The 27,681-nt window shown below is 44.2% G+C and overlaps 1 protein-coding gene across 7 annotated transcripts in view; it reads right to left on the minus strand.

Annotated features, from left to right (window-relative positions):
* The window catches only part of LOC147635184 (uncharacterized), a 149,061-nt gene that overhangs the window by 20,893 nt on the left and 100,487 nt on the right, over positions 1 to 27,681 (minus strand). For all 7 annotated transcript variants that reach the window (XM_086802392.1, XM_086802390.1, XM_086802391.1 and 4 more), the window contains 2 exons: positions 11,034 to 11,102; positions 10,772 to 10,828 (listed from right to left, as the gene is read on the minus strand). In XM_086802392.1, the coding sequence (XP_086658518.1) occupies positions 10,772 to 10,828; positions 11,034 to 11,102 (126 nt within the window). The remainder of the gene's footprint in view (positions 1 to 10,771; positions 10,829 to 11,033; positions 11,103 to 27,681) is intronic.

Below are 27,681 nucleotides of genomic sequence, written 5' to 3' on the forward strand. Positions count from 1 at the left end.
TCCGAAAAAAGCTACTATGGTTCGTCGTGCTCCCATTCCTTCACGTAATTGGACTGCATCTGCCACTATTGCACAGTCTTCCACTTCTTCGACTATGCTTTCTAGAATATGGTCAGATGTAGTTCGAGGTGCTTCCTCAAGTATGGATGCCGATGTAAATCCTTTGGATATGTGTGTTGATACGAATATGCATGAGTCTCTCTTGATTCAAGGCGAGGGCTCTCTCCCTGACTCAGTTGCTGTCATGCAGCATTGATTTTGGCTGGCTGTTCACTGTATATACCTTTGTACAGATTTGATGTTTGATGCTCCAATAAAATGTCTCTCATACAATATTAGAGGACTTTGTGATCCTGGTAAATTTAGGTTGTTTTGGCACTATGTACATAAAATGCAACCTCATCTGGTGTGTGTGCAAGAACACAATCAGCATACCTTAGTGGGTCAATCAGGTCACTTTGCTGGTTATGATATATTTTATGCGGGCACTCAGCATTACTCAGGAGTTTTTATGCTTGTTAAGCATGATCTGCAACCAATGTTGGCCTATAATGATTCTGCTGGCAGATGGATGGTCATTCAATGTTCATTGTATGGACAAATTTATGAATTTGCAGCAGTTTATGCGCCTTGGAGCTGCCATAGGGTTAGAAGAGGAAGATGCTGAAGGGAAGAGTAAGGGAATGAGGAAGAACCCTACGATGACTAGTTTAAAGAGGAGAATGAAGGGGTGAATCATCTCCAGAAGCTTTAGTATTCGGGGGCATACACAACACTCCTCTCACCATCATGAACAAAAATCACCAAGAAAAAGGAAAAAAATTGATACTATCCTTGACCTCTAGGAGAGTCCCATCGTGATCGCCAAATTTTGTCTTAGCTATGGTGGGGATAACTCCACCGGTCCTCGCTAGGGAACTCGAGGACTACCAACATAAACACTAGGGTTGGTGAAAAGGGAATGTGGATCCTCTCAAGGAAGTATACCTGCCAAGGATGAGTCGAACAACTCACTAGCTAGACATGCAAGACCTATGCCCTACACTGGACTACCTGGCAGTCTCGCAACAGGATAGTTTTTGCTGGGCCTCATTTGGATGCTTACTCATTCTTCCGTTCCTCTCTTCAGCAATCTTTATATGACTGTCTCTCTCTTCATGAGATTGACTCATCTCTGTATGCTCTTTTTACAGATTGTTTTTTAGATGTTTAACTATGTTCACACTGAACATAGTGAACACTCTACTAGTCTCCCTTGTAAATGGTCTTTTTAGTGGGTTTTCCTCGTTTTGAGGTTTCCCACCTGTAATTAATGACATGAAGCTTTACAAAAAAGAAAATCCCAATTGCTTCAACTACCATTGGTGTGGTAACATGTGGCAGCCAAAATCTGTAGTAATGCCAAGGTTCAATAGGAGATTGCAAAACATTGAAAAACCCTATCTCTAACCTAGTTTCTTTGCTTTACCTCTTCTCGCATAAACCTTATCGCTTATCTACCCTCTTTCTCTTGTTTCAATCCCGATTCTAGCCTCTTCTTCCACTACAAAATTTTTCAACTGTCTCATTACAAGAAACAATGTACATTCATAGCTGTCCTAGATCAAAAACAGTGGGAAAACACTTCTATTTGCTGAAAGGAAAGGTTTCCGAGTTCATGAGAATCTCTAAGGGATTGTAAACGGGTTCTCTAGAGGTAAGAAAATGTTTGAAACGAATCTCCAAAGAAAAGCAGCTGATTCCAAGCATGGTGGATAGTCCCATAGTTGTTGGTGCACGGTCGTACGATATGGTACGGTAAGATATCGTGCGAGAATTTACCGTATTGTATGAAATTTTGGAATATGATACGGTAAAGTATAGTTAACAAAAAAACACTTATAAATTTATAGATTATCAATTTGAAAGGATAGAGAGCTCAGAGGTTGTCACAAGCCAAAATTCCATTGAAAACACATTACAAACAAAAATACAAAGTAGTACTAAGGGCGGCTGCCGGCTAAACCGGTGCAATGCGTGCTAGGCGCAAGTGAGTACAAAAAAATGATAAGAGGGCGGAGGCTAGAATCTAAATCCTAGGACCTACATAGAGAAGGTATCGCCGCATCGCTATTGGAGCTCCCGCTGAGATCATCTAGAGGAGAAGAGGGCACCTTTGAGCCCTCGCCAAAGTCCCAATCACTAAGGAGGTTGCTGTCCTCGTCAAACTCAGCTCTTTGACCTCATGCGAGAAGCCAAGGGGAGCATCCTGATCTTCAAGAGCGGCTGAAGAGCTACTGGAACCGCGCCGCATGTAGGTTTGCACTGTCCCCCTCAAACCGTGATAAATGGTGCATCTACGGGTGCCTACTTGCACTCCTCTCCCACTTGGTGCGTGCCCACGATAGGTACGAGTAAGTTGTCGATCACCGCCTCAAGCTCTCTTTAGATCTTTGCATAGATCCTCTCCTCCTCCTCATCCTGCTCTTTACGGACACTCTCAAGAGTGTCCTCTATCAGCTTGAATGCATCCACATTCACCTACAGTTTACAAATTACATAATTAGTGAATCACATTAATGATTATACACATATTAGTAAATACATTGCAAATTGCAATATGACAACTTGACAAGCCTTATACTTGCCTTGCCGATTCCACTTGTGCATGGCACGCACCATTCGCAAGTTAGTGCGGCAATACACTAGCTGCTCTAACTGTTGCGTGCTTAAGTGATTGCGTATCTTCGTGTATATATATAAGTGCTGCCTCCCTTCGGTGCTTCTGTGGAGCATGTATGGATGGCGATTGGTCACATTGTGCTTCGAGAGGATGGGCAGATGCATGGATACAGACAGTCCTCTCCCCCGAGCATCCTTCACATCCAATGTTGTTCGATGAGCACATAGGTCTTGTGTTCATGGCCAGCTATGATGACCTGACAGATTTGCTACAAGAGGGTGAGGTATTTGCTATTATTTCCGATGAGGGCAATAGCGAGGGAGTAGACTACTATCTGATGAGTTGCACTAGGCTAATGAGTTCATCCAGGAACTTCCCATGATGCTCCTCTAGTAATGCTTTCGGCAAGAAAGCATCGCGGTTCTCAAGAACTCCACGTCGCTGAAGAGGCCCGACGATTCGTTGGCTGGATGCAATACGGCGGCTAGACCATGGATATGTCATCGCATCCACTTCCACCTCTTCTCCACTATGGCCAAAACATTTCCGCGCTTCTCCTTGTTGTTGGAAGGAGAGGCGCGTAACTCCGCAGTGACCTCTTTCATGAAGTGAGCGAGGAGGCCCAAAGTGACCTCCTCCATGTCCATCATGCGCAAAACCCTATAGAAGGGCATGATCACAATGATGATGGTATGCACGGCTTGCTAAAACTCCTCCTTTAGGCAAAGTTGTTGCATGGCTTTGGTTTTCTCCGATTCCCGTTCATCCCATTCGTTCCACATTGTTGAGACCCTTGTTTGGCGAAGAAGAGGAGACTTGACATCATAGAGCCGCTCCAATAAAAGCGAAATGTAGGCAAAGCGTGTGGAGGATGGCTTCTTCAACTCTAGCTTGCTATGCTCGCGGAACATAGCAAGTACCTTCACCTTTGTCGTGAAGAAGGTGACAATGGATGAAGCATCCTCCATCACTTCTTTCGTCCACATTAACTTGCCCATGTCCTCCATGAGCAAGTCAATGCAATGGGAGGCACATGAAGTCCATACTATGGAGGGATAGTCCTCCTCGATCAAGCGTCCATCAATGGCAATTGGATGCATTGTCAATGATGACTTGCACCACATTCTCTGGACCGACTTACATACCACGGTCCACAAGTTACAACATACATCATTATGTGAATGCAATTATGGATGCAAGTGCAACATCGTCATGACTCATATGCAACTTGAAATTTTCTAACACACCTCCATAATTGCTTGCTTGATATGGTGATATATGAACTTGTCTAAGGTGTTTCTCCCTGCCTTTCCGGAATCCACGACCTGCACAAAGTGAGTGCTAAGAGGACAAGAGACGAGTATGTTGATGATATCCCTCTTCTTCCGATCGCTTCATCCATCAAGGAGGATGCTACACCTGTACGTGGCCCATCCCGCTCGCACAGGATCGAGAGACCTATCGATTCTCTTCTTCTCTTCATCGAGCCTCTTAGTGCGCATGTCAGAGTAGCCTATGCCGGTCCATTCTCCCACATTCGCAATGGCTTTGACCATTGTCTCCCATTGCTCTACTTTTTTAAGCACATAGAATGAGAGATTCCACTCAATAATGTTGCGTGCAACCTCCACCTCCACTAGGCGTTCGCGTTCTCGGAGATGCGAAGACAAAGTAGAGACCTCTCTCAATGGCTTCGGCAAGAGTGGCTTGCCTCTTTGGTTGCTCAAACCTTTGCCTCTTCATGGAGGCGCACAGGCTTGAGCGGTGGAGGAAGCGGCTATGGAGGTGGCGGGGAGGATGTATTCACATCCGGCACCCGGGAGATGACCTCATCATATGCCATGAGTTCCTACCACTACCCCAGTCACCCGCTCCATCTCTAATCTTCGTGACCATGTCGTCGGATACACTTTGGGGGACTTGCTTGCATGGCACATCCCCCCCTCCTTTTTCGCGAGATGTTGGAGAAGCCTTGTGACGCCACTTGAATGGTTTTTGCCACAATACCTACAAGTCCAGTTACACGACTTGGACTTGTTGGTGGCTTTATAGTGTGCAATTTGAAGGTTTCATTCACCTCCTTCACCATTGTGATGGGCTTGCGGCTTGAGAGAGAGAGAGAGGGAGAGGCCTCGAGAGAGACTAAGGCCCAAGGGAGAGAGGGGGACTTGGGAGAGAAAGAAAGATATATTAAGTGTCTACTAAAGACCCAATGGGCCTATGAGACAAAAGAGAGAGAGAGAGAGAGAGAGAGAGAGAGAGAGAGAGAGAAAGTTGTCTTAATGTCTTCAAAAGGCCAAAATGACCTATGAGACCAAAAGGTTACATCATACCCATGAGGTACATCATCCTCGGTACAAAATAGTAATAAAGAAAGATAACAAAAATCTAGAACTATAAAATCTGATCTAGGTACATGAGCATAGAGCTCTCTTATCGCCCTAATACATCCCTCATGGGCCGCTGCGAATTGATCTCGCGCAGAAGGTCTTGCAATGATGGGAGATGATGGCCCGGATCCTCTTGTGGTGGCGCGGTCGTGGGCGAGGGCCATGGGGTCTGGGAAGTCGAGCTCTGCATAACTCAGTGGCTTTGTCGAGTGTCACACCTCTCGATCGAGCTCTTGCACTAGCCTATGGTCCGGTCATGATGGGTGGATCGGCCCTTGGAGTGTTGGTATGAAAGAAGTCGGTGAGAGCTCTCTGTGCTGGTCCTCGTGCAAGTACAGCTGATCTGGATCTCAATTAGGGTCTTCCTTGTGTCTACGGAGCTCTAGAAGAAAAAGTCCCAGGCATCTTTGATCCGGGAAGTCCATGACCCTGGAAAGTGGTCCGAACCTAGCTCGGAAGAGGCAGTGGAACCTCCCCCGAATCTCATAGTATACAAGGCATCGACATATGTAATGATCCTCTGTCTCGGGCTCTGTCAGAGCTGGCATATCCTGTCCTCTGGTGTGGCCGCCCCATATCTGGCAATCTCCACTCTCAGCTGGTGGGACAAGGTGCGGATCTCGCCGATTGCACATCTCACCCCAAAAGATAGGTGTGTGTCCATGTAGCGTGGGCGGATGATGAAACCATCCTTTGTTAAGCATAGGAGGTGATCTCTGTAGAAGGCCATCTTCGTCCCCAGTGGACGACTAGGTGAACTCCATGTCCTCTGAGCATCCAGTCTGACAATGTCCTTCTTGAAGATCCTGTTTCACTCTCTGCAGTTGAGAGAAAATGATGGGGCCTCTATGCTGTACTCGAACGGGGGAAGTGCCTCCATCTGCATACCGTGCATGCCAAACCAAGTGCCTACCTGTGCATACCAACACACTGTATGTCCCTCGAGTGTCAGCTGTCTCAAGGACTCCAGGGCTAGCCGGGGTATCTATCTAGTGGAAGCTCCCATAGCTTGTGCCAGTATGCACTGTTTGGAATAGAGTCCCTGTCACTATCGGTGCAACCCCCATCTCTACCTGCACAATCTCATGTGGCCCTGATGGCTTGCTCCTAATCATGCGTGAGATCATCGCCACTAGGGGCCTCTCCATCCGCTTTCATCCATCATATACCTCTTCTGTATCTGTCTTGGCCGGCTCCTCTTGTGGTATAAGCTAGGACCCCAGATGGGGGCACCATACAGTAGCGCAAGTGTAACTAGAGTATCGAATAGCCAAAGCTTCATCCTCAGCTCCTGAAACTATTTCTGTGAGCATTGCCTCTCTAGCGAGCCAAGGGCTGCATATCCCCTCATCAATCTAGCTTTGGCCGCCTTCTGCATCGAGAACTTAGGTCCAACAAAAGTGATCCCAAGGTATACATATGAGGTAACATACTCCACAGGCTCTCCACTGTATGTAAACTGTACTACAGATCTACTTATCCACTATGAGAAGGTGTTAAAGATCATGAACACGGTCTTTCCAAGGTTCACAGTGAGGTCCCCGTCCTCACAAAAGGCCCGTAATGCATCCAAATGCCTCTGCAGCCCCTTTGGTGAATCAAAAATAAGAACAATATCATCTGCATAGAAGAGGATCGGTATCAGGACTCGTGCTAAATGTGCTCCTGTCTATGTAATCCACGATCTCGCCAATGTATAGACCAAATAGATTAGGAGACAAGGGGCAGCCCTGCTTCACCCCGATAGTGTTGTGTATGATCTCTGAGTCACCTCTTGGAGCCCGTACTCTGCCTATGGCTGACTTACAAAATGTAATGATCCCCCAAAGCATCTTTGTTGGCACTCCCATATCTTGCAGTCTCCTCATCAGTCTGGCCTGCGGGACGGTATCAAAAGCTTTGCGGAAATCCACAGATCAGCAGTATATCCGATGCCCGTGAGCTCTCCCCTCCTCAACAATCCCCGTAGTGTAAAGATAGGATCTAGTGTGGGGTGCCCTTTCTTGAAGCCTGCTTGCCCAGTGCTCTGAGTCCCTACTCCTCGAACCATCTACTAAGCTCATGTTCCAAAATTGAGCCATAAATCTTCGCCAACGTGTGACCAATCATGGTAGTCCTGTAGTTGCTGGGCTCCATGGGGTCACCTGCTTTCAAGATAGGTAAGTTGTATTCGATGACCAACTGGCGGGGAAGCCCTCACATAGAGCCCTATCAAACAGGTGAACCAGTAAAGGGGCTAGCGTGTACCTAGCATGAGAGAAATGCTCGGTGAGGAGTCCATCATGATCTTGTGCTCTCCTAGTCTACATCCTATCAATAGCATCTCTCACCATGCTCACGTGAAAGAAGGAAGAGTGTGGGGGACAAGGTTCGGGTGGATGGGGGAGAGGTGGCTGCTCGGGGGCATGGTAGAGAGAGGTGGCATAGGTGTGCCAGGTGCCGGGTGAAGTAATCGGAGTCGGGAGGCGATGATCCGGAAGATCCTCTAGGCCTCCTTACAGTCCCTCCCAAGAAATAGCTGGTATAGCACCTGCTCAAGCCTGGCTAGGTAGGCTCTCTTCTTTCTTTGTGTGAGACGTCAAAAGATCACTCGTGCCTGCTGGCAAGTGGTGTATCCTAGTGCCACCTCCCGATGTAGACGAGCTCGGGTATCACGACATTCCTCGTCATACCAGCTATTTTGTGGGACATTCCCTCCCGGGGATGTAGGGGTGGCTCTAGAGTGTAGAAAGGTGGCTGCAACCGACGTATGGAGGGTGGCTGACAGGTGTGTGGTATGGCTTGAGAATGGCTATGGCTATAGCTTGAGGCTTGAGCTTGTAATGGAGAGAAGGTGGGAGGGGAGCTTTATAAAGGGAGACCAAAGACCCACCCAATGGCAAGCAAGCCCCAAAACAACCATAAACATACAAAAACGAGCATTTTGTTTTTATAAAAAGGGTCAGAAACCGTTAAAACCAGCAACGGTCAGAAACTGGGATTTTTTTTCTTTCTGGGTTTTTCTAGACTGTACGGAACCGTATGATATCATATGGCATCGCAGCGTATGACACAGTCGTAGTCGTACATTGTACGAGAGCAACTATGGATAGTCCACAAATAACAATGCCCAAAATCTAGTCCAATCAAGAACGTCTATATAAGTTGGTAGTGGAGGACAAAGCAGCCAAAAAGCCAAAACACTTGCAGGTGTCCAGACAAGTCATCAAGAAACTTCAAGAGTGCAAGAAATACCAAAGAAGGTGAGACACTATCTCTCTAGGATGGGAGCACTGCCTACAAGAAGCAGTCGCAATATGCCTTCGTGCCAAAAGAGTTCCCATTGGGAATACCCCAACCACACATCTCCATAGAAACAATCGTTGCTCGAGGAGCAATCCGCTCTTCCAAATTCTTTTCAATGTAGCTTTTCAGTGTGCAAGAGATTTTAACATATGCCAAAGGCGATTTGCATGGTCCCCTTGGTCGAACACAATTGGTAAAAAGTCACATGAGTATATCCTAGAAGGTGCCTATCAAAACGCCAATCTCGGAGTCTCCCTGGAAACGACTCTCCAGATTGGCCTGTGATGCATCTCCAAATTACATTCCCTAACGGCTTGTGGAAAAGTAAAAACATAACCATCTTCATCCACGATGTCACATATGTGACAAATCCCCAATGTAGACATATTGTAGGCCTTTCTTAGATGAGACAAAGCAAGTGGTCGATCAAATACCCTGGTCCAATGAATACTCTACAGCACCATTGAGTCACCTAGATTCATAGGCCTAGTGGACCACTGTAGATGGCATAGGATAGCGTGCCAAGGAGTTGCATATGAAGATCCCGGAATACAGTGAAACACCCAAAGTAAAACAGTTCAAACTGACACTCCCTTGAGGGCCGAGATGCTTGTGAAAACCTTCCAGCATGCGAACAAGCCCCGAAATGCTTTGAAACGTGCAAAAAATCTGCTACCATAACGTAGTTAACAATCCACTATATGGTATACCTTCTCCACCTAAGAGGATAGCTCAATCTCAGACAATCAAAAGACCAACACGAGGAGAAGATGACAAGCGGGTGAGAAGCAATTATTGGAGTGCATATCAATGTAGCAACACAGACATAGATGAAACAAGCAAGGAGAGATAGATGGAAGCACAACACTCAAAGTAGATTGATGAGAATGAGTGAAGTACAAGTGAAGTGACATGATAAGATCACTTACACACTCATAAGAGTGTGTATATATGCTCGAGAGAAAAAACCTCCTAAAGAGGAAAAAAGTGCCTTGGTCCAAAATTAGCCTACATCCACACCTCACTACCATAAAAATGCTACAATATTGGTGGACAAATTGTTGACAAGCCTTACCAACACATTGGTATTCAGTAGCTTATCTTGAAGTACATGTGTCTTCCCTTCAGGAGGATGATGCTGAGTTGTTGTCAAAGAAGAGGCTGAGCAGATGAGTGATTGATCCCTTGGAAAAGAAGTCTTCCTTGAATAGCTTGGCCTTAAGCTCCTTTAGTGCAAAAGAGCTATATCACAAATAGTTTCTAGCTTACACTAAACAAACCCTCCTAATTGACGTGTCTTTTGAAACAAAGAAGCATTGGTTGTGAGTGTTATGTAGAAGGTAAGATTCTTTGCAATGTCACCTTCAACTTGCTGAATGCATTGGTTGTGAGTGTTATGTAGAAGGCAAGATTCTTTGCAATGTCACCTTCAACTTGCTGAATGCAAAACTCAGGATGATGGATGATATCTTGTGGGATTGTAGAGACTCTACCTGAATTGTTATCATTTCCAATCCAACATCCCTATTGAAGATAACCTTTCTAGGAACAAACGCTGTGGCAAGTGATATGGATGTTGATGGCATAAAGTGTGCCCTGTTTTGAGAAGCTTGATGAGCATTTGAAGAAAAGCTAATAACTTCCCGTGGAGATGTGTCAATGAAAACTGCACCAAGAAATGCAATCTGATTGAAAATGTGCTGAATTTCCTTAAGTGACTTACCCAAATGAATTATTTCACTGCCCCCAGTGCTGATTTTAACAACCTAGGATCCATTTTCTCTATATTGGAATGCAAGGCAAATATCCACCAAAAGATCACGTGTAAAAATGGAGAATCTTGAAGAGGACGAGATAGTGAGAATAGGCCATGGCTTCACTCACTAGAGTAAGCAATGATTGCTAACCTTTGCAAAAAGATATCTAAAGATTATCAAATGTTAAAACCTCAAATTTACTATGAGGCCTATACACCAAAAATATACTCCCTACAATGACCCCAACAGCTAACGGCTCACATCAACTCAGGTTGATTGACTTAGTCTGGAAGCAAATGGACAGGGCCATCACATGTGGTGCCGAAGCATTGACACCATAATAATGCCAAAATCTCCTGCAGAATAAACTAAAACATTTCCCCCTCCCCCCATCTCACATGAGCTTCGCTTACCTATGACTAGAGTGACAAGAGAAAATATTCTTGAATGAATACTCATGTCGCAGAGCAAGAGGTGGTTTTCACATAGTCCACAAATCCACAAAGAGGAATCGGACTGCGCATCTTTAGAAAATAACGTGCAGTCAAAAGCAGGTGCACAATACAAGAACTTCCCCTGTAGAGACATGAACTGCAGTCAAGCGCAGGTGCAAAATTTTAAATATAAGCAACAAATCTAAAACACAAAAAGCACATATATTCAAAATTAGAGGAGACCTTGTAAAGCTCTTGCTCCTCTGCATTGACCAATGCTCGTGTTTCTATCACGGATTCCTACAACAGTATATTATAGTTGTAGTAAGATCCATCAGTCTTGTATCCGTAGTAAAAGCACTAGGTACATGCATAAAACCCGGGCCCTTGTCCGAGTGGCTATAACCCCAGGCTACTCACAAAAAAAAAAAGGGGCCATACAAACATAATTTTTTAAAATCATTTTTTGATTCACCTGAATTTCAACGTTTGGGTGTCTTCTTACCTCAGTTACATGAAGTGCTTTTTGAACCTTATCCATGTGCTTCCTTTGACTCGCCAAAACTTTTTCTAGCTGTCAGAAAACCAACAAAAAGCTTCCTCTTATGAATAAATAAATAAAGCAGTATGTAAAGAAATCCATTGGGATTGGTTTAGTGAAATCCAAGTTCGAACAACTTTAAAGATATGTCTTTGTCCCATAGTTCCAATAACCCAAAAAAAAAAAAGTCTTTATTTCTCTGAAACATTTTCCTTTCTTTTTTGTCCCCAAGGAAAAAGATCCTTCTATTAGTTACCAAGAAAAACAGCCATAACGGCCAAGTACAAACTGGTCTACAAAGGGGAGCGACAATCTAGAAGTATAAAAGGGGGAAGATGTTCTTCTCCTCCAGCTGGCCACTCTAGGAGAAGAGCTGTCTCATACAATGGGGGGAGGGGGAAACAACCACATAAGTAGTCTATAGTGCCAATCGAGGCCAAGAGCCTCCCAGAATTGGACCCAGAAGAAGGCCTTGAACAATCAACTTGCCCAAAAGGGCACGGCTTTGAATGGAGGGGTCGAAGATGCCTAGCCCCCTTTGCATCACGGCTAAACGATCACTCTCTAGGCAACCTTGGCTCTGGCAAGCCTCTCGTCACTGCCAGTCAACAGAAAGTTGCGGATCGACTTGAACAATACAAGCCCGGGAGAAAGCCCAGCTGGAGGTCATGTACCACATGGTACCGAGAAGAACTTGGTTCGCCACCACAAATCGGTTAGCTAAAGAAAGCCTGGCTGAACTCTAGTATAACAACTTCTTCCGAATGCTTAGAAGAAAAAGAGCTAGTTGCTCCTTAGGGGATGCCCACCTGTCATCCAAGACAACGAACTGGACTGCCCCTTGGATCCACTGAAAAGCCTGAGCTGGACACCAAGTTAGAGTTAGCAATGAGCCAACCCAAAATCCACATGACTTGTGCCAGTTTATCTGCGCTCCGGATGCACGATAGAAGGTCTCTATCACCTCAACGAATCTATGGAGGTTCCCCTCGTCTCCAAGGGAGAAAGCGGAAATCTGTCGCCTTCTGCTCCCTGAATAAGAACCTGGCTGTGTGAAGCCGAGTAGAGTCTCGAAACACCTCGGACCCATTCCTTCAGAAATCCCATCTTGCACATTTTTGCCTCCAGAAAGCCCCATTCTACTCTGTCATAGGCTTTCTCAAAATCAAGAAGGAGAACAATAAGGTCTTGCTGACGCATCTTGGCCGAAGTGATCTCCTCCCAAAAAGTGAAGATGTTGTCTAGAATGCTTTGTTCCTGAACGAAACCCATCTACGTACCATGTATCAAGTCGAGGAGGAAGGGTTGCAGTCGCCAACTAATGGCTTTGGCCAGAATTTTGTAGGCGGGTCCCTAGGAGGGTGATGGGTCTCCATTGCCGAATCTTCAATCTATCACCACCTTCCTTGGGAATCAAGCGGATCAATCCCTCTCGATCTCTTTGGCATGGCTCCCATAACCATTATCTTATTGAAGGTAGCTCTGACACTGCATTCCATGAGATCCAAGTGTCGGAGAAATAAGGAGATTGAAAGCCTATCCTCTCCCAAGCACTTGCCCCTAGGTAATTCTGTCATAGCCTTCCCCAGCTCCTCGGATGTGAAGGGGCTCAACAGGAAGGTTCGAAGAGCATGAGGGACCACCTCTCTCATATGTCGCAAAACCCACTCACCTGTATCCAGCAATTGTAAGAGAATGAGTCCACCAGTGAGAAGAGAGCCGAGGAAATTTGTGGCAATGGCTCTCACATGGGGGGGCATCCATAACAATGGATCCATCCTGGCCTCCCAACTTCCGGATACCATCTCTCCGCCTGTGTGGGCCTGCAATCTCAAAGAAATCCCCAGTGACCCTGTCTCCCCCCTGTGACAAAAGGAGGCTTTGACATGGTATTTGTACTGCACCCCCCCCACTCTTGTATGGATCTGAGCTCTGTATGGGCAGTAGCCAATTGACTCTTAATCCACAGGCTATCTGGTGCACTCTCCTGTTTGCAGAGAAGCTAGGCCCCGGTGAATGCTCCTCTCCTGCTCTCGGAGCCAGCCAATCTGCTCTGCGCTACCTCTTGTAATCAACTACTAATCTCTCCAAGGCCCACATCCAAGGCACCCACGACTGCTCCAGAGTGAAAATCTAGCCTGTCATCAAGAAGGGTTTTCTTATGATACATCCCTAGGTCATGTGTAACACAAGGAATTGAGGCCAAAGTAATGGAAGAGTGCCATGCTTCTCCATACATGGGGCATGGAGACACCTTGACTACACTTCAAGCTTTGGAGAGCTATTTTTATTGGCCTAGTATGTTTGTTTTGTCAGAAGGTCAAGTTTGATCGACAAACACCAACACGATTATTGCACCCATTGAATGATCTATGGGAGAAGATTTTATCTTTGGATTGCCAAAGTCAGGGAATGATGGTATATGGCCCTTTCAGGATACCAAGAAGATCAACCATGTTATCCCCAGAGGAACTTGTTTTGAAGAATCCACCAGGGGTGGAAGAGCCAGAACAGATTGTGTTTCATTCCGTGAGAAAAGGAGGAAAGACAGTGGTTAGAAAATTCCTCTTGGAATTCAAGAGTTATTTGCTGTTGGACGTGAAATGGATGCCAAAGGAGTACTTCTAGGACTATCTAGATATACTTCGAGCTTATGAGCATTGAGGCAGTGGTTGGTCGAGATGTATTTGAAGTATAGATATGGATGTCTTGCGATCAAGACAGATTCAAGAGGGGGGGAATCATACCTCTAGCCCTCTTCACTGTATATATATTGGACTGGAAATGATAATTATTCTACTTATAGTGGTTATTTGGACATGCTCTAGTTTGGGTAGCAACGATGTTAGAAACCCCAAGGAGCAAGATTTGTATATGGACGGCAACGATACCCGAACGAGATTTGTATATGGGAGGCAACGATGCCAGATGACCCATTGGAAGGCAACGATGCCAAATATATTGGACTTCGCAGTCGGGCGGTCATTGCGACTAGATGGCCCAAATGACTGTATTGGATTTCGCAGTCGGGTGGTCATTGTGACCAAATGGCCTAGATGACTGTATTGGATTTCACAGTCGGGCGGTCATTGAGACCAGATGGCCCAGATGACTGTATTGGATTTCAAAGTCGGGCGGTCAATGTGACCAGATGGCCTTGAGGAAAAGTCTAAGCAGTCCTAGTGACCAGATGGCTCAGCACGGTTTCGATGAAACCAGACAGGACAATCCATGAACATGAGAATCATTACTTGTGCATTGCATACTGATGTATGTTTGAATTTCTTTGATTTTGTGTGCTGTTTTTGATGTGTGGACAATGCTTGAATTTATGGCATGTGATAGTCCACTGGGCTCAAGACTACCTGGCCAGTACCTGGAATACCCAGTAGACGCGAATGATGCATACTTGTTTGTTGACTAGCTTGTGTCTAGTTTTTGCAGGAGGTAAGTATGCATTTATTTTATTTAACACATGTGACAGGCCATGAAGATGTACCATCAAGAACAAGGACATCGGTCAAAGAAAAGGCATTGAGATATTGCCAGATGAGCATATGACACCACAGATATGGGGAAAGACCAAATGCACAAGGTCACGCTGATGGGGATAGTACCTTGCAACATATAGATGTACATGATGTACCTTCAGACATATGGAAGTACTTCATGTACTTGGAACACACGGATATACTTGGAAGATATGGATATGCTTGGAACACTCGCGGTCCGCAGTTGAGGACAACTGCGATATAAGAGGGAGGAAATGTAACTATTTGGCCCTCCTAGCTCTATTTCACATAGTGAAATCCATGCTCGGGCACCAGATAGGTGGAGGAAGACATGTGGACAGGGTCCATAAGGATTGATTAAGAAAAAGCACCATTCTTGGTCAAAAAGCAAGAAAAAGAAAAAAGTCAAATAGGGTTGACCGCGAGCCAAGGACACCATTGGAAAGGAGAGACTGAGCTGGGCCAAAAAGCTAAAAGGCGCTTTCTCAAAAAGCAGCTCTAAGGCCAAAAAGCAAGGCCTTAAAGCCAGAAAAGCAAAGTACCAAAAGTTGAGTAATATTTTATTAATAAAAGTAAAAAGAGCAAAAGCAAAGGCAAAAAGAGAAAAGCAAAGCGTAAAAAGGCAAAGCAAAAGCATGAAGGCTTTTTGGCAAAAAGCAAGGTCTCTTACAAGTATAAAAAGGACTGGACTTCTCTTCTACTACCATGAACAAGATCATTGAAGATTGAAGGAGATCGTGGAGTGTGTGTGGACATCATTATGATCATGAAGAGTTTCTTCTTCGCCATCAACACCTTCTCCAACTTACTTTTTAGATGTACGGTCAACCCTAGACTTGCATGGGCATATGCATGGGCGATACGGACTCATGTATGGACAGAAATCTCAAAAACCATAAAAATTTCAAAAAACCTAAAACTGCTCCAAAAACCCTAAAAACTACTTTTTGGATGTTTTTATCATCCAAAAACCACTAAAACAGGTTTTATATCAGTTTTCTTGCGAGAAGGAGCTTTTCCATGGTTTTCTTCACGGACAAGGCTATAGGAGTTGTGGAGATTACTCATGGGATGAGCGAGTGTTTCTTGGACTTGGACATATAGCTTGGACAAGGAGAACTTGGGCATAGAGCTTGGACATGGAACATGAAGCTTGGACATAAACATGGAACTTGGATATATAGGTTGGGCATGAAGCTTGGACATGAACATGGAACTTGGTTATGGAACTTGGATTTGGACTTGGACTTGGACTTGGATCTCGACTTGGACTTGGACTTGGACTTGGACTTGGATTTGGATTTGGATTTGGATTCATTGGACTTGGATTCATTGGATTTGGTACTAGTTTGATGAGAGATACTTGTGGGTCGTCCCAATGGTGTGCTCGACATCAGAGATCTTGTACGTCGACATCGACTTGGATATCCTACATCGACATATTTAATTGTTTTGTATTCATTGATTGTATTGATCCTAGCCAACGTGCCCGTGGATTGTTCCTGAATAAATTCCTGAAAGGGGCCGGGGCCTGTTTCCCGCTCAATGTGGTGTACTGTGCAAGATCCCCATTCCCTTTTCTCTCTCCCCTGTCTCTCTTTATAGTTTTATCTCTTGGACACGTGGTTGAGTCTGTCACTGCACGCCCCGCTCGGCTTACATTTTAAGTGTGTGGCAAGATTGTGCTCAATCCCATTCGGGAAAATTAAATTCCTCATCTACCAGAGAATCAATGAGGCATTGTCCATTGTCTAAGGAAGTGCCGCTTTATGGGGCTTAAGTATATCCCGATCCTTGAATTAAGGAGAGGATAACCTCAATCCCAAGGGGATGGGAGCATCTCGTTGTCTAAAGAGAAAAAGATTTTACTAACATTTAGTAAAGACCCAATGGTGAAGATAATAAACATGGAAACAAAAAATAAACTTGCAAAAAGAAAATAGGTCCACGCTCCTCCTCGTCCCTCCGGCTGTGCTACTCTATGACATTGTAGTATATCCTAGATCTAGTGCTGATAGGAGTTGGCTCTCGACCTCCAAGGTGAGGGCATCTAGCTCTCTGAAGGGATTGTGCCTCATTCCTTAATACTTTCACGTGTATACAAGGGGATGAGCAAGTTGAATGACACTATGAGTTGGAGTCCCCTCCCCCCCCCTCTTCCTGGGCGCGTGCGCCTAAATGCTTTCTACTTACAAATTTTAGCAAAGTCATTGATAAGAGCTTCTCCAAGTTATTTTAACCTACTCTACATCTGCAAGCTTGACCATTAAGGTCTCCTATGTCTAGACATGGCACACACATGCTTGTGTATGGATGCCAGTGGAGCAAAGTTGCTTGTGGTAAGACATTGGGGATTGGGGAGTAAGGTTCTTCGTGACAAAAGATATGGAATCAAGTTATCAACTACGACTTCGACAAATCATGTTTGCGAAGTGTGTTCACTACATGAATGTCATAGCAAATCTTGCATATGATGGCCATGAAGCTTGTATCTTAAGGAATCCTTCGTAATACAATCATATTACAAGGCAAGTCAGCCCTTTCTGGCCCTACTGCCAATGTCATTTAAATTTCAGCATTGTTATCTTGTTTGGTTTTGTGCCATTTCATCTTGTTTAAACTTTAATTGTATTAGTAGTTCAAAATTGTGCTCAATCCCATCTGGGGCAATTAAAATCCTTGTCTGTCATAGAATCAATGAGGCATTGTCCATTGTCTGAGGAGGTGCCGCTTTATGGCGTTTGAGTATATCCTAATCCTCATGTTAAGAAGAGGACGATCTCAAGTAACAAGTTAAGGAGAGGAGGACCTCGATCTCAAGGGGATGCACAATTTCCCTGTTATGCACTGTAATATCCAGTCTACTTGTGCATTAGCAGTAGTATTCCATGCCAGCGGATATCCCAAATGATGCACAATTTGTGAAGGCTCTATTGTTTGCCCTAGTCATATATAACCATGCCAAGCTTCAATTTTCATTGGCAAGAGTTTGGATTTCCTAAAATTTACTTTGAGGCCTGCCGCACATGCAAAGAGGTCAAGTGTTTCCATTACGGACTTGAGATCATCAAGATCATTTCTAGGCAAAAAGAGGGAATCATCTCCATATGCCTATCCCACAAATTGTTCACCTGATGGCAAAACCAGCCCATCCAAAGTATGTGTGGCGAGAAGGTGATCCATATGTGAAAGTAGTGGATGTGTGGCAATAGCATATAGTAACGCACTCACGGGGCAGCCTTGGTGTACCGATTTGCCTAAGCTCCATGCCTATGTGAGTTCTCCATCCGCAATGCCCAATACCCGGCTATCTTGATAAAGCCAGTAAACAATATTCTCCATTTTGTGACTGAAGCCCATATGGCGCATGGTTTTTGCCACAAAGTCGCATTGGATTGTGTCAAAGGCCTTTTCAATATCTATTTGCATCAAAAGCACATCTTGTTCTATGTATTTAGCATACTCAATGCCAATGTATGCATTCGCAATGTTATCCGTGATGTGTCTGCGAGGCACAAACCCATATTGCACCGGATGCAAACCCATATAGAGAGAGCTCTTGAGGCAGTTAATCAACATTTTTACAACCAATTTGTAAGCCACTTGCCTAAGTGTGATGGGTCTCCGATCTGCAAAAGATTCACACAAGCTCTTTTTTGGAAAGAGTTTTAACATTCCGTCTTTCCAAGAGGAAGGCAATTCCAAATTTTCCCATGCAAGATTTATCATATATAGCAATGGCACTTTCAATTGGTCCCAAAATTGCTCAAAGAATTCCACCGTTAGTCCATCCCAACCGGGGGCTTTCCATCTCCCCATGTCATGCAAAGCTTGCTGTAATTCTGCTTCAGTAATAAACCAATAAGGCTTCCCTACTAGCGGCTTGCAATTGCAACAAAGGGGACTGCGGGGCAGCAAAGAATGCTACAAAGTGAGCTGCATATGCATCTGCAAGTTCACGTCTTGTGGATGTCCATCTTCCTGTGTCCATTTTAACCCTCTTAATGTTATCTTTTTGTTGGGCATGATGAAGGTGTCGCAAGAATTGTTTAGAGGAGTAGCCCTTTGTTGAGAGATGTAATCGTGGTGTTGTGTATATGTGTGAAAGCACCCTAGAGGTGCAAGATATTGTGGTAAGATAGGAATGCCACATGTAATATTGTATGGTGTGTGAGTGTTGACCAAAAGAGTGGAAAAGGAGTTGCCACATGGATGATGATGTGTAAAGTGGGATAAGGCTAGAGGGCCTATATTATTGTATGGTTCACTTGAGATATGCAATAGAGTCTTGTTGAGTGTGCAATCTCTCTCTCTCTCTCTCATGGAGTTTTTAGTGTGGTTTAATCGACCTTAATTATGTTGCTTAATCATTGTCTTTCACCATGATCAATCCCATTTCTAGATTGTTAACATGGTATCAGAGCTTGGGTGGGCTCTTGGTTATGGTGATTATTATGTATATTAGCTTGTTTGTGTGTTTGTTTGATTAAGCATGTTATTATGGTTCATTTTAAAAAAAAATTATGCACACTCTATCATTGTTCTCTATTTGCATTTGAGAGAGGAGTTCAAAGCTGCCTATGAAGCTGAAAATCAAGATTTCAGCATTATGAAGACTATGGAGTCTTCATAAAAAATCAAAGAAGCTGCCCAAGAGAGTTGCAAATGGAGTTTTGCAACATGGAGAGCTTGCTCATCATCAAGGAAGCTGAAAATGGAGATTTCAGCATTATGAAGGCTATGGAGTCTTCATCATCGTCAAGGAGAAGCTGCCAAGAGAAGATATGCTGCTGATTATGCCTCAAGAAGGTTGGTTTTGTGAATTTTGCCTCAAAGTTTTGTGTTTGGGCATGGAAAAATGCTCTATGAAGGGTTGCTATGTATGGGATTTGTATATCCCATGAATCTTATGTGGAGGTGCATGCTTGTCAAGATGATGGCAAGTGAGATGGTGAACTCAATGGAGTTCACATGTGTGTGCATCAAGAAGAGGATGCACTTGTGAATGTTTGCTCAACGAAGGAGAGCAAAGAAGGGGATGGAAACCTTGGCAGTTTCCACATGTTTATGCACCTATGGTTTCATTTGAGAGACCATATGAAGAAGACCCTTGAAGTTTGTATGCAAGAAAAAGCATAGAGAGTGCAAGTTCATTTGGGAGCTTGCAAGACCATGTTAATGGCCTGCCATAGGAGGTTTTTTGAGGCAAAAGAATCAGCAAATGAAGAAGCTATGTTGACAAGAATTGCAGCAAAAGAGAGTTGCAAATTGAAGGCTTTGACAGGTAACCATTGAGATCTATAGCTCAAATGGGAGCTCATTAAGAGGCCATTTTGATGGTCTACATGGACATTTGGGTGAAGAATCGGCAAGGTGCCAGCACCATCAAAAGCTATGCAATTATCAAGCAAGGAGCGTCGCTTAGGAGTCTTCATAGAAGATGATCCTAATCTCAAGTTGGAGGTTTATGAAAGCCTATGTGGCAGCAACAAGAAATGATAATCTGGGAAACGGCCAAGTAGCAAATTGGAAGCTTTTGGCTATGGTGGGCAATAGCGCGAGACTTCAGGGATAAGAGACGAAGCGCAGCTAAAGCAAAAACAGCAGCAGAGAAAGAAAGCAGACACCGAAAGTTGCAGAAGCAATGGATGCAGCTGGTGACATGCCCAGCTACATGCGAAGAGGCAAGCGGCAACAGCTCCATGAACAAAGCAAAAAAACGAGCGCATCAGAGAGCGAGGGGCTAAGTGCAGCATGGAAGCTCTAAGGAAAAGCTAGCAACCATGGCAACATCAAGGGGTAAAGCAACCAAAGGAGGCTATAGAATAAACAGAGCAAGCTTGAGGCACAGTGCAGCCCGTGAGAGAGGCGCTGACAGCAAAGCAACTGGGCTGCCATCTAGGTTAACGAAGGCATGGTATTGCAGAGAGGAAGCAGGAGCGCAGCAACAGGAGCGGAGAGAGAACGCCATAGCTGCTGAGCAAAAGCAGTCGAGAGGAAGGAGAAGACGACCATTTGGATGTCAGCATTCAACGCGCGGCGCACAGAGGCGCATTCAACGCGCTGCAAGAAATTAGCATTTCAGAGATTTTTTTAAAAAAAAATTATTTTATTAAGGTCCACAACCTTTCCAAATCTCAAAGGATCTATTTTCATAAAGCCCTTGTTCACATGCTTTTTAAGAAGCATGTACTTTGCAATTGATTATACACTCACATGAGTTCTCTGCCGCCCGGCTTTGGCCAAAAAGGCTGTGTAATTTTTTATTTTGTTTCACCCAAACATGATGATGGACAAACGTCCACGAGCATGCGTGCTCAAAACGGAAATTTTTTGTAATCATCCATGGTATGAGGATAACCATGCCCGAGCTCACCGAGAAGCTCAAAATGGTTGTTGTGATGTGTGCATGAGCGATGCACGTGTGAGGTGCATGAGCATGGGTTGGTTCCCACCCGAACTTCCATGTTCAAATCGGACTCAGTGGTTCCGCTGTGAGAAAGGCGGCTCAAAATGGACTAGGTGTCTAAGTGATAGACACGCGCACACATGTTTGGTTGTTTGATGGACACTCCAATGTATCATTGAGGAGGAGTGTTGAGAAGTAGTGATTGCGTTTGTGCAATGCTACATTGATATGGGTGATGGGTGATGGGTGAGTTGTGGAACACCTCGATTAAGAGGGGGTGTTGAGAGATGTAATCGTGGTGTTGTGTATATGTGTGAAAGCACCCTAGAGGTGCAAGATATTGTGGTGAGATAGGAATGCCACATGTAATATTGTATGGTGTGTGAGTGTTGACCAAAAGAGTGAAAAAGGAGTTGCCACATGGATGATGATGTGTAAAGTGGGATAAGGCTAGAGGGCCTATATTATTGTATGGTTCACTTGCGATATGCAATAAAGTCTTGTTGAGTGTGCAATCTCCCTCTCTCTCTCATGGAGTTTTTAGTGTGGTTTAATCCACCTTAATTATGTTGCTTAATCATTGTCCTTCACCATGATCAATCCCATTTCTAGATTGTTAACACCCTTATCCCGCAAGCATTTCTCCCTTGCTCTCAATTTCCATTTTTCTAGTTTTCTCTTGCCATTTGCAACTAGTTGTTCTTAAGAAATACAAAGAGATTCTTCCTTAGCATGTTGTAATGGGCGTGCATCAGCTAGTTCTTGCAAGACTTGACATTTGACTTTGGCTTCTATTACCATTTTCCTTTGTTCATACAAAAAGCTATTGCCATAATCTTGAATAACACCTTGCACACGGGTCACAAATCTATACCATGCAACATCTAGATTTTGAAACATCTGAGCGGCTAGTGGAGGGATGATATCCTTCACCATTTGTTGGAAGTGGTCATGTAAGAGATAGCTATTGTTTATTTGCAACAAGCGCTTGTTATACAAGGGCATATCATCTATTGGTAGTCCAAAATAGAGACTCATCCATAGTGGAGCATGATCTAATAGTTGCAATGCATGGTCAATCCACATTTTGCAAAGAAATTCATCATACTGATTTGCATTTAACAAGTACCATCTGTCCAACCTAGCATGGTAAGAAAATATGGGCAAAAGCGAGAAAGTGTAACCAGGCATCCCTCATCTGACGTGTGGCCATAAATCTAGTGCATGTATTTCATCAACCATGTTTGACCAAGCAATCTTTTCCAAAGCCAGCATATGTGAGTGCCCCAAAGAATTATCTCCAACGAGGACGCATTATTGAAATCACCATAGATAAAGGCATTGTGCAACCATGGATAAGCTCTAATTTCAGTCCATAAGGCAACCCGCTTGGCTAACACTGTATGTGCATAGACTCTAGCAAACTCAAAAATTTCCCTATGCAACAAACATTGTACAACCAACCAACGTCCAGCTGGATCCTTGAATGCAAGAGTTGGGTGTAGTTCATTTTTGCAGACTATGATAAGCACACCAGAGTAGTCCCCTATGCCTGCATAAAAAATACTACATCCCGCAAAGTAACCCAATTGACTAGTAAATTCATGTTGATTGTGCTCTTGCAAAGATATCACATCTGGCTTCATGCTAGCAACATAAGACCATAAAAGTCACCATTTGCACAACCCATGGACATTATATGTCATGCATTTGATTGGTGCAGTCATGTATATACAATGCAGAGTATGTACAAGGCCATGAAACTATAATTATAGAACGTTAGACGGTGTTCATGGAAACATCAGGCGGATCCAAAACATCATTACCAATATCATCTTGAAAGTAGGCATCAGAATGCTCCCCAAGATAGGACTGTTGTCCTAAAACTGTGAAGACATCCTTATCTTTGACTTTTTGCAATTTTTGCCCAAGCATCAGTAGTGGTTGTACTATCATCTCCCTTGTTCACATAGACATTTGGCTGCTTGCCATCAGAGATATAACCAAATAGTTTCTTTCAATTATCAGTCACTTTGCTTTAAGAGGCTTTATTGGCAAGGTCCAACCCTCCGAAGCCTCAGGGACCTGCATTTTGCTCTTTTGTTTCAAGGTAGATGCCAGAGTTACTGGCTGAGACACCGAGACTTGCTCTACATTGTTCTGAGTTTGTGTAACATCTGGCGATTTAGCCTTCCATTGAATATTGTGCCTTGCTGTGACAAGATCTGGCTCTTTAGGGAAATGATTGTAATGTTGGACATACACCGAGGGAGGTGGTTGCAATTGCGGTTCGGGATTTTCTCACTGCGTATGTCCAAATTTCCCACATTGGAAACACGCGCTTGATTTGAAAGGCCTTTCTCCTATCATAGGTCCCCTAAGTCAACGACAATGCCTGGAAGGGTGGGTTTGTCAATATCCCATAAGATGCAAAATCGATTCATGTTTCCATTCATTCGGCGGCGCGCGCGCGCCGGGGGGGGGGGGGGGGGGGGGTTGTTTAGCGCAAACTACTTTCCCCAATCTTGCTGCAATTCCAAGAAGCAATTGTCTACATGTGCGGGGAAAGTCCACAACCTCGACCCACACCGGGCATTTATGTCTTATCAAACTTTGGAAATCCCTCGTGAGCGACCAAGGCAACACATGCACCATTTGTGTGTTGAACATAAGAGGAGACATCTCCAACATCTGATTTTTTGCATCATTGTTCGAAAGCAAGACCTCATAAAACCTATGAGCACCAAAGAAACTACTTGCACCATCTGTGTGTTGAACATCAGAGGACACATCTCCAACAGCTAATTTTTTGTATCATTGTTTGAAAGCAAGACCTCATAAAACCCGCGAGCACCAAAGAAACTCCTTGCACAACATGGTTTTTCAGGACGGAGACTATCCACTGAGCCACAACTTGGGCTGAAGGCATCTTGCCATGGAAAAACAAAATGACTGCATTTTGCACATGCTGCTTCATTGGGACCATGAGATCGTGCGTTGGAATCTGAAATTTCAGGTTTGGCAAGGGACCCTCCTGTGTCTTCCTTGCTTGAGCAAATTCTTCCGACAAACTGTTGTGCAAACATCAACCATCTTCATCTACCCGATTCCCCATGTCTTTCTTGCGTTTGTAGGGGAAAATCCATTCGGAAAAAGAAGTAGGCATAAAAGGGAGAGTGCTTACAAAAAGAACGGGCTAGTGATGGTCGCGATCAAAAAAAAAAAGGGGAGAAAGCTTTCGGCGCTAGTGATCAAGGCTCTTACTGAAGATATGCAAGGGGGAGAGAAGAGTCGGTCTGAAGCCGGGCTATCCAGTGATGAGGATCTCGACATCCTTTGCAGCCATGAAGAAGAGAACAGACGAGATGGAGGAAGCTCGCACAATCGAGAGAGGGAAAGTTCGCCTGATCATGAGCCGGTTAGGTCTCACAGTCAAGATGAGGTAAGTTAGCCTGGTCATGGGGGAAAATCGCCTCTTCCTCTACCTGCAAACGTGCAGCTCAATCTGACAGAGGTGGGAAAGTTACTTGTCATGATTGGCCTAATGCCATCTCCAATAACTGGCGAAGATATGCAAATGAAGGAATGGGTTGATGTCCAGGACGAGATGCCTTTGCTAGGGGTCAAACATGCCATTAATAAGGTGAATGGAGTTAATAAATCTTTTATGGTGCCATGGCTTGTCAAAGTATTGAGTGGGCTCAGAAGAGAATGTATCAATCTCTACAAGAAAAAGGCTTGTCAGAAGTTCAACACGTAGAGGGAAAGAGAGGAGAATCTTCTCCAAATTCAGTAGAAGTCTCTGTTTCTTCTGAATTTGTGGACAAACAAGTAGTACTCTTTGCCTCTTGTGGGTTAATGTTATACTGTACGGGGAAGGTTCTTTCTAGACATGAGATTAAGGGCTGGCTGGAAAAGGAGATTCTACAAGCACCCCTGGTTAGAGAGATCTTCTATCTAAAAAAAGGGTACTACAATGTCCTTCTAGCTGATCCCACTTGGGTTCCCAAGGTGCTTGCCAAGGCCCCGCTGTTTTTTATGAAAAGCTTTATCCATGTTTTACCATGGGACCCATGCTTCAATGTGGATAATGGGCTCATTAATGCTTGTCTGGTCTAGGTGGAATTTGTGGACCTTCCACCTTGGCTATGGCCCTCTATTGGAGATTTTGCGAAAGCTCTTGGAAGACTCATGTTTGTTCCCTCTAATCCATCCCTTGGAAAGGGCTCAAACAAGGTTTGCATTACTTGGGATACAGAGGTTCCCACCCCCTCAGAAATGAATATAAACCTGGGTCAATATGGTAAGCTAAGAATTAGATTACATTTTGGTTCATTTGTAGGGGCTTGTTTCCATTGTGGGAAATTTGGTCCTTTTGCCAGGGACTGCATGAAAGCAAAAGAACAATTACAAGCTGGGCAAGTGCAGGCTAGACAAGTGCAGGCTGGGCAAAGCAAGCACTTAACCCCAGAGCAAGGACAAATGAACAAGGAATGGAAAAACTCTGAACAACATAAAACAGCACAATCTTCGACATTAGAGTAGACGTACTACAGGAGAAGAAAGACGTCTTTGCTTACTTCTGAGGTTCCATCATCCAGCACGGATATTGGCAAGATAGGAGAACAGAAAGGCAAAGCAAAGATGTTGGATAAGTTCAGCCCCACTTAGAGGAAATGGTCCAGAAGAGCCAAGAAGATAGATGGCATGAGATCTTCAACAGGGGAAGTATAAAAAACAGAACCAACTCTGCCCCCCCTATATATGTGAGGAATGCATTTGAAATCCTTGGTCAGGAGGAGTCTGATATGCAGGACATGCCCTCAAATCTTGATGTTCAGATGTCAGGAAAGGTTCTGCATAGCACGGAGGTCCTAAGAGATTCTGAGGAGGGAAAGGAGAGAGTATTGGACTCTCAACCACAATAAAGTGTATGGGACTTTCAGGATGCTCTTGGAATTTTAAACGATTGAATGCTAGACATAAGCGGAATGCATTTTGGGATCACATAAATGAATGGGGGCTGGATGCTTGTATGTTGCAGGAGCATAAACTCTATGGTAAGAAAGCTAAGAGGAAGCAGAGATTCAAGAGAATGAAGATTTTTTACGGGGGGTTAGAGTATGGTTACAGTGGGGTGATGACAATTGTACATAATTCATGGAACCCCACAATGATAGCTAACCATCCCTCCGGCAGAATCTTGGTTATTGAGGTGTCCAAGGGAGATGAACAATTATGGCTGATTAATGTGTACGGAGCACACTCATCTAAAGAAAGAAAGGAGATGTGGGAATGGATTTGTGGTCTTGATAATCAGAAAGCATGGGTCATGGCTGGGGACTTTAACATGGTGGTCAGACAGAGGGATCGGTTAGGGTCTCACAATGTTATGGGTTCGGAGAAAACCAAATGGGAAGAGCTTATTATGCAAAAGAGGCTGGTGGATGCTTGGGACCTTGGGGATTGGAGTTCTACACCAGGACATACATATTTCAGCTTGCAGTATATTTCTAGCTCTTCCACGATTGACAGAGTTTATTTCAACAAGGATGCAGAATGGATCCCTCACACCTTTAAGGCATGGGTTGACCACGCAACCTTTTCTTCTGATCACTTCCTCCTGAGGTGGGTTTGGGAGAGCAATAATTGCTAGGCTGAGGATAGATTGCCTTTTCATAAGAGGAAACTCATTGTAAATAATTCTCTCATCAGGGAAGATGCCTTTGTGGATGGAACTAGAGCTGCAATTGCAAGGTTGGAAGTAAGGGCTTATCACGATGCCCAAGCATGGGTGAAATTTGTGGGAGAGATGCAATGCTTAATTAGAAAAAAGGGAAAGGACATGGCAACAAAGAGGAGAAACGAACAAGAAGCACTGCAGGAGGAATGGGATGCTTTGATTTTGATTAGCCAGTCCAAACCCTTGTCACAAGCAGAGTTGAAAGATTTTATCAAGTGTAAAAATATGTGGGAGGAGATAAAAAACAAGAGAGCTCAAAAAGGGAGATTATTGTCAAGAAAGCTGTACTTTGGTCAAGCTCAAACCCCTTCGAAATTCTTCTTCAAAGCTCTCAAAGGAAGAGGGATAGAGAATACATCTCCAAGCTTAGAGATAGCAATGGTAAAATGATCTCAGACCCCAAGAAATTGGCTGCGGCCTGGACCGCATTCCTTGGGTATACTCTAAGCCTGAAGGAGGATGAGTCCACTGAAAGATTCCTTGCTGGAAATTGGCTTTTGGACATTATCCCTCAGGCAGTGGAGTTGGACCAAGCCAAATGGATTGAGAGGAACATCCAGGAAGATGAATGCTTGAATGCTTCGAAAGTAATAGGGAAGGATAAATCCCTTGGCTGGGATGGCCTTACTGTGGAGTTTTTCCTCGAGTTTTGGTCATATCTCAAGGTTCCAGTCACCTTCATTGTGAATAAGGCCTTCAAGCATCAACAATTGGGGAGTAGTGTGAAGGAAGGGCTCATCAAACTGATTCCTAAACAGGTGGCCTACGAATGTTTTTCACATTGGAGGCCAATCACCATGCTTACAGTCTTGCATAAAATCATAGCTCAAGTTGTGGCAACGAGAATGACTCCATTATTGCAAAAGGTGATTTCCCCCAGACAACATGGCTTTATTAAGGGGAGATCCATAATGGACAACATATATGCAGCCCTATTAGGAAAAGAGC

This window comes from Cibotium barometz, chromosome 9 (assembly GCF_041138505.1).
Source record: "Cibotium barometz isolate CiBa-2024 chromosome 9, ASM4113850v1, whole genome shotgun sequence".
NCBI lineage: Eukaryota > Viridiplantae > Streptophyta > Polypodiopsida > Cyatheales > Cibotiaceae > Cibotium > Cibotium barometz.